Source organism: Lupinus angustifolius, unplaced genomic scaffold (assembly GCF_001865875.1).
Source record: "Lupinus angustifolius cultivar Tanjil unplaced genomic scaffold, LupAngTanjil_v1.0 Scaffold_50_63, whole genome shotgun sequence".
Lineage (NCBI taxonomy): Eukaryota > Viridiplantae > Streptophyta > Magnoliopsida > Fabales > Fabaceae > Lupinus > Lupinus angustifolius.
The window spans coordinates 3787-9762 of NW_017722391.1; the positions used below are offsets into that span (position 1 = coordinate 3787).

Genomic DNA, 5976 nt, shown 5'->3' on the forward strand with positions numbered 1-5976 from the left:
GGTAGTTTTTGGAGTTTAGAACTTAACTGATTCAGGAATCAGTGAGGTACACAAGGATCCAGGGATCCTTGAGTGAGCAATCTTGTAATCCTACTTCTATTCTAGTCTAAATTCAATAAAGATACTTAGAACCCTATCAGAATCGATTTGATTCTGAGTTAGGGGCTTTTCTCTTAATCTTCTTCTTAAATTCCTAGTTCTATAGATACCAGTGTCTATCACTCTCACACCCTTTTAACTTAATGAAATTATTTGCATATAAAAAATAGTACCATCGTACATGTATTATTGAATTAAATAATGCGCTCTCTTGGTTTATAAGGTAGCTTATCTTCAAAAGAAACAATCCTTACCTTTTCCTTTATCTTAGTTTTTTCACGCTCAGTAAATTCAACAATCCATCCCTTCAGCCTTTCTCTATAGGAAAGCTTACGCACAGGAGCAAACATGGGGTTCTTCGCTTCATTAACTGAGGTTAGCTGCAATAATTGATGAACAAGTAAGATTATATGATTATTTAGACTGTACTATATTTCACATGTGCACGTAAAAGCATATAACAAATCAATATTAATCTATGTTTTAAAGAATCTAAATAAATTTTAATGCTTGAAGCTACCTTGTCCATGTCAATATTGTCAACAATAGAAGGATGCTCAAACGAAATACTTTGTACGTGAAGCACAGTGCTCGTTCTCCGTGTGCGTTTCTTATACATAGTCTGAAAATGTTCATCATCATATTTTATTATAAGATTGAATCCTATTGTATTGTATGTATAGTTTTAAAAATGAGAAATTATAATATACTTACTGGATCCATGGTAGCAACATTGTTGTCTTCAACCTATAAATTATTACAAATATGTAAGATATGTTCAGAGTGCATCAATATAAATTGCATGTAGAGTTTACTTTAATGGCAATCATGTACTTACAGGGTCTGGGATAACAACATTTGAATCAAGTTCTACTGATTCATCTATCATCATAGGAACATCCTCTGACCCTTGTGTAGAAGTATTCTCTATTCTTGGGGTTTCTGATGGTTGTGAAACTTTTATTTTGGATATTGCACTCTAAAATAAATACAAGTAGGGCAATGAAATATTTGACATACTTATAAAACTAATAGAATTGAACTATAAATTCAAGATTGGTATCAGAAATGGTTGAAATAAATTACTTACAGAGATCATTGAATGGAAAATTCTTTCTAGTCTAGTGTTGAGATCTGGAGTTTGAGAATCAGGCACAACTTCTGTTTGTTGTGTGAATTGAAATATCTCAGTAGATTTCCCAGCTGACATGCTTCAATAAGAGAGAATACAAGATTAAGAGAGTTATGAGCTGAGGTTTGTTCTTTGTGATATTGGATGGAAATAGTTGCCATAAATTTATAAAGAAGATGATTAAGTATTTCTTATATGTTCATGCACCAAACCTTTTGTATATGAAAATACATGTCTTATTAATTTTCCGATATTAATATTTATTATTGAATGAAAAAACAAGATACCATACATGTACACCTTCCTAAGACATTACTTAATTATAATTGTTTTGGGATGTATCCATTTTAAGTATAGAAAACTATAAATGAATTTTTTCATCAAATAGTGAAATATTTTAAAACTTTTAGAACCTTAGTTGTATTGGCCTGTTGGATTTGAATCTAATCCATTTTTTATTACAAAATTCTCACCATGTGTGGCTAACGTTATCTTTTACGATCTATCAAAGTGGCAATATTTTTTTTAATTGAAAGTATTGAATAACTTAGCATAAATGATAATGTATATATTGATCCAATTCTCTTAAAATATTTGTTTTAGCACTCCTTCTCAAATGGAGCATTTTCTACTTTTTCCCTGAAAACAATAAATATTCCAAATATTTTATTTATTTTTAATATATTGTTAAAAACAATTCATTAGAATAATTTTTCATCATTCAAATCTATATTAAAATATTTGACATATTTTTTATAAATATAAAATTAATATTATTAAAAACTTGTACCTTTTTTTTTGCCTACTCGTCGTAGATGTCCAATATAATTTCTCTATTGTCTATATTTTAAAAATTCGTTGAATGGTCTTACAAAATTATATTATAATTTTATATATTTGTCGCAAAAATCAATCAAAATTATCGATTTAATATAAAACCCTAAACAATCTAAAATATGTATATCAATATCTTTCAATTGCGTCCTATGTCAATTATTACTATTGATCACATCACCCTAACGCATCATTATTTATATGGGTTTGAATAATAAAACCCTAGACACTTAGATCTGTTTTTTTTGGTATTTGAAATCTAGAAAACTAAAATGAAAACCTATCAAACCTTATCTATAAAATAAATAAAGAATGAAATTAAAACAAAATTAAAAAAATTCCCCACCTTAAACAATCACGAATTGTACAATTGGGTTGAGAATGAGTGTATGAAGATTAATTTCGGTTCAATGGCAAGCTTGCTTCCTCTTTGTTTTTCCCACCTAACACTTGGGTTGATTGGTATCTTAAACTTTCTCTCTCTACCACTTTCTACTTCATTCTCTCTCCCCCTTTTCTTTTATTTTCTTTCCTTACATTGATCCTTGTGATAAATAGAAGAGGAATGTAGGGTTATGGGCCTTCCATGCCATTACCCTGATGCGAGCAAGCCCATTATAATTGATCCTTTGGGCCTTCCAATTATAAAAGCAAGAAGAAAAAGTTTGAAAATGCATTAAATGTATTGATTTATGATTTAATGAAAAACCAAAGAGCAATGTAGAACTTTAATGCAAATAAATAATGAGAAAATGATATATACAATAACAGTGTATGAGTTTTATACACTATTATTATATCATCCACCATTGTTATTTAATTATTTTCGACTTTTCAAAAAAATAATACAATGTATGACAAATGATGAAATGTATGTATATAAATCTTTATACTATCTGCGTTCATAAACTATTTTGGAGTCATGGAGAAATGTATATAACACTGCTTTTGCCAATAAGATGAAATAAGATAATCAACAAGTGTTGGTCTAATAGTATAAAACCTTATTAGATCTCTTAGATGACCAAAAGATCAAGGTTTGATTCTTGGAAATAATATTTATTAAAAGGAATATATACATAGACTGAAAGTGATTGATTCCTTATCCAACAATAAAAAAAATGAAATATTATAATTTAGGACTTCCTTCACATTTTATTTCTTTTTATAAAGAAAGGTGAAATAACAATCTTTCTCCAAATGAATCATCACTTTTTCAAAAGGACAACAACTCCCATTTCTCTAGAATGACAACCTAGGCTTTTGGTAAAAGGTTTTTTGGGAATCAATTTATGACTCAATGACAAACCAAGGAGCTATGGAGAAACTTAATGCAAATAAATTAATTTTTAGTGGTGGAGAAATGTAGCTCCCCCTTTTACTGATAAAATGAAATAGGATAATTTAGCGACTTTTTTCAAATTTTATTTATACTAATAAAATGACAATAACTCTAATTTATCTAGAAACGAATTATCCCTTTTTGAAAAAGACAATAACTCTAATTTATCTAGAATGACAATTCAGACTTTTGAAAAAAAGTTGTAGGAAATCAATTTAAATGACTCTCGGAACTGATAAAGGGAGATATATAAGGATATTTCAAAACATTTCTAAGATTCATTTCAATATTAGGAAATATAAATATTAATTAATCAAAATAACATAATAACACATTTTTATTCATAACTCTATTACTCATTTCTCAAGTAGGTTTTTTACAGCCAAATTCATCTTATAGAACTTTATATGAAGTTTTCAATTTAAAATCTAGACCTATGAGATTTACCATACATTGAAACCAATAACTCTTACATAAAGGGAATATTTAATTATATTAAAGTTAAGGGTCCAGAACTTATTAGTTTAATTCATTGAAACCTTTCAAAAAAAATGTAGACTATCATACCGAAGCCTCAAACTTGTACTCAACCTAAAAAAAAGTAACAAGTAAAACTAGACATAGAGTAGAAAATAATTACAACACTAAAAAACAAAGTAAATTCTATCCGAAACAAAATGTTAAAGAAACAAACTTCCACACGTTATTCGCCAGGTGTCCACATTTCAAGCCTTTCTTTTAGTCTCCTTTTTCCTTTCTAGACCCTATACTCCACTAGATATTTTTCTTCGGCTACTAGATTTAACAACTACAATAAGAGCTAAATCCACGCGCCGCCAATCCCACGCGCCGCCAATCCCACGCGCTTGCTCCTATGATAAAAGAGCTATATCAAGCTGGTTAGCCAAATAAGAAGGAGCACTCAAATGAGGAAGGTGCCCTTCCGAATCGAGCCACAACACGGTGCTTCGGCCACCGAGATGCTCCTCCATGTATGTTGCCACCGCCGCCGGAACAGAACAATCCCTCGCCGCTTGCATAATTACACACGGCACTTTAACCAAACCTAAGATTCCTCTCAAATCGCTGTTGAAAACAGTTCGCGACACGAACAGCGATATGTCTGGCCTCATGTTGAATAAAGTTCTTGAGAATTCTCTAACTGCAGTTGGAACATCGGCGCCAACAGCCAACGGTGCGAAACCGTTGACCCATGCTTCATAGTTTGCTTTCATTGCTGAAAATACCTGCTCAAAATCCCCTTGCTCGAATCCTCCATGATAATCCTTGTCGTTCAAAAATCTAAAATTCAAACCGTTAAATTCTCTACCACCAGTCACCATATTTAAATTATTCCCGAAATAAAGAGTTAAACTTTTCAACCGATGACAACCAAAAAAAGTTTGAATTTAACTTATCAGGTTAAAATTTTATCCCAAAACCACGAGAAATAATCCATGCAATGCAGAGATAATAAGTTTCAGACTTATTCCCCACAGTAAACAAAGGTAGAATTGAATGCTTATATATTAAATTTAAGTGTGACATAGGGAGAATATTTATGTCAATTATTATAATTCAACAATGGAGAACAATTTATGAGTTGTTACCTAGGGGAAGCACCGATGAGGATGAGTTTAGAGAAGAGGTTAGGGCGGCGAATTGAGGCAAGCATTCCAATCATGGCGGAGATAGAGTGGCCAACGTAAGCACATGTAGTAACATGGAGGGAGTCCAGGATATTGAGGAGATCGTCGACGTAAGCGTCGAGTGTTGTATAGCGGCGGTAATCGAAGTAATCGGGGTTTACGCTACCGGCGCAGACAAGATCGTAGAGAATGACGCTGTAGCGAGGGGTGAAGTAAGGGAGGACGCGCTGCCACGCGGATTGGTCGGTGCCGAAGCCGTGAGAGAAGACGAGGTAGTGGTTGCCGGAACCTTCAACGCGGACATTGAGTGCTTCTAGGATTGAAGTGCCCATGTTGGTGGGGGAATCTTAGAAAGTTTAGTTAACGGTTGGAATTTTGGGGTTTCAATAGTTTTAGGTGTGATTTTCTTGGACTTCAATGTTCTTGTCTCTTTAGATGGTATTTATAACTAGAATATGTCATATGTTCCAATGTTTCTGTTCATGTCTCAAATCAATTAGAGTGTAATTTTATTATTTTTCGCTTTTAAATTTTTTATTTTATCTACATATTAATATTAGTATATGATTGGTTTGAGACAGATAGGAAATAAAACACTTTTAAAACATGTGATCCTTATCCCTTACCACTTGCCATCGTATCTAAGAGCTGTATAACTGTGGAAGCCAGACTCCGGTCTAAAATGTCATTGTTTTTTTTATTTTTCTCTACATTTCAATCTAATTGTCCTCTCTAGAGTCTCACTCACCTCTATGGGTTGAAAATGGATTAATTCATCTCAACTATATTACTTTTCTATATAAATATTGAAGATAATGGATTAATTCATCTCAACTATATTACTTTTCTATATAAATATTGAAGAAAATTAATTACACTTTTGTAATTGGATCCTATTCATGTTTACTAAAATTTGTACT

General features: G+C 31.7%; 2 protein-coding genes across 2 annotated transcripts; both read right to left on the minus strand.

Annotated features, from left to right (window-relative positions):
* Positions 1-268: 268 nt before the first annotated feature.
* Positions 269-1348, minus strand: LOC109338966. The gene is made up of 5 exons (XM_019576317.1): positions 1190-1348; positions 938-1078; positions 814-846; positions 620-721; positions 269-479 (listed from the first exon to the last, which is right to left on the minus strand). The coding sequence occupies exons 1-5, from the start codon at positions 1307-1309 to the stop codon at positions 294-296; spliced, it is 582 nt and encodes a 193-aa protein (XP_019431862.1). The 5' UTR covers positions 1310-1348; the 3' UTR covers positions 269-293.
* A 2651-nt stretch (positions 1349-3999) lies between these two features.
* Positions 4000-5488, minus strand: LOC109338967 (strigolactone esterase RMS3). Its single transcript, XM_019576318.1, has 2 exons — positions 5018-5488; positions 4000-4709 (listed from the first exon to the last, which is right to left on the minus strand). The coding sequence occupies exons 1-2, from the start codon at positions 5386-5388 to the stop codon at positions 4280-4282; spliced, it is 801 nt and encodes a 266-aa protein (XP_019431863.1). The 5' UTR covers positions 5389-5488; the 3' UTR covers positions 4000-4279.
* Between the last annotated feature and the right edge of the window lie 488 nt (positions 5489-5976).

What these genes read in the sequence shown, in the direction of transcription:
- LOC109338967 (XM_019576318.1), bottom strand. Translation starts at nt 5,388, where the DNA reads ATGGGCACTTCAATCCTAGAAGCACTCAATGTCCGCGTTGAAGGTTCC. An exon ending in CTCATCGGTGCTTCCCCTAG is followed by an intron (nt 4,710 to 5,017) that starts GTAACAACTCAT and finishes TTTGAATTTTAG; the next exon opens with ATTTTTGAACGACAAGGATT.
- LOC109338966 (XM_019576317.1), bottom strand. Translation starts at nt 1,309, where the DNA reads ATGTCAGCTGGGAAATCTACTGAGATATTTCAATTCACACAACAAACA. An exon ending in TTTTCCATTCAATGATCTCT is followed by an intron (nt 1,079 to 1,189) that starts GTAAGTAATTTA and finishes TATTTATTTTAG; the next exon opens with AGTGCAATATCCAAAATAAA. An exon ending in ACAATATTGACATGGACAAG is followed by an intron (nt 480 to 619) that starts GTAGCTTCAAGC and finishes CAATTATTGCAG; the next exon opens with CTAACCTCAGTTAATGAAGC.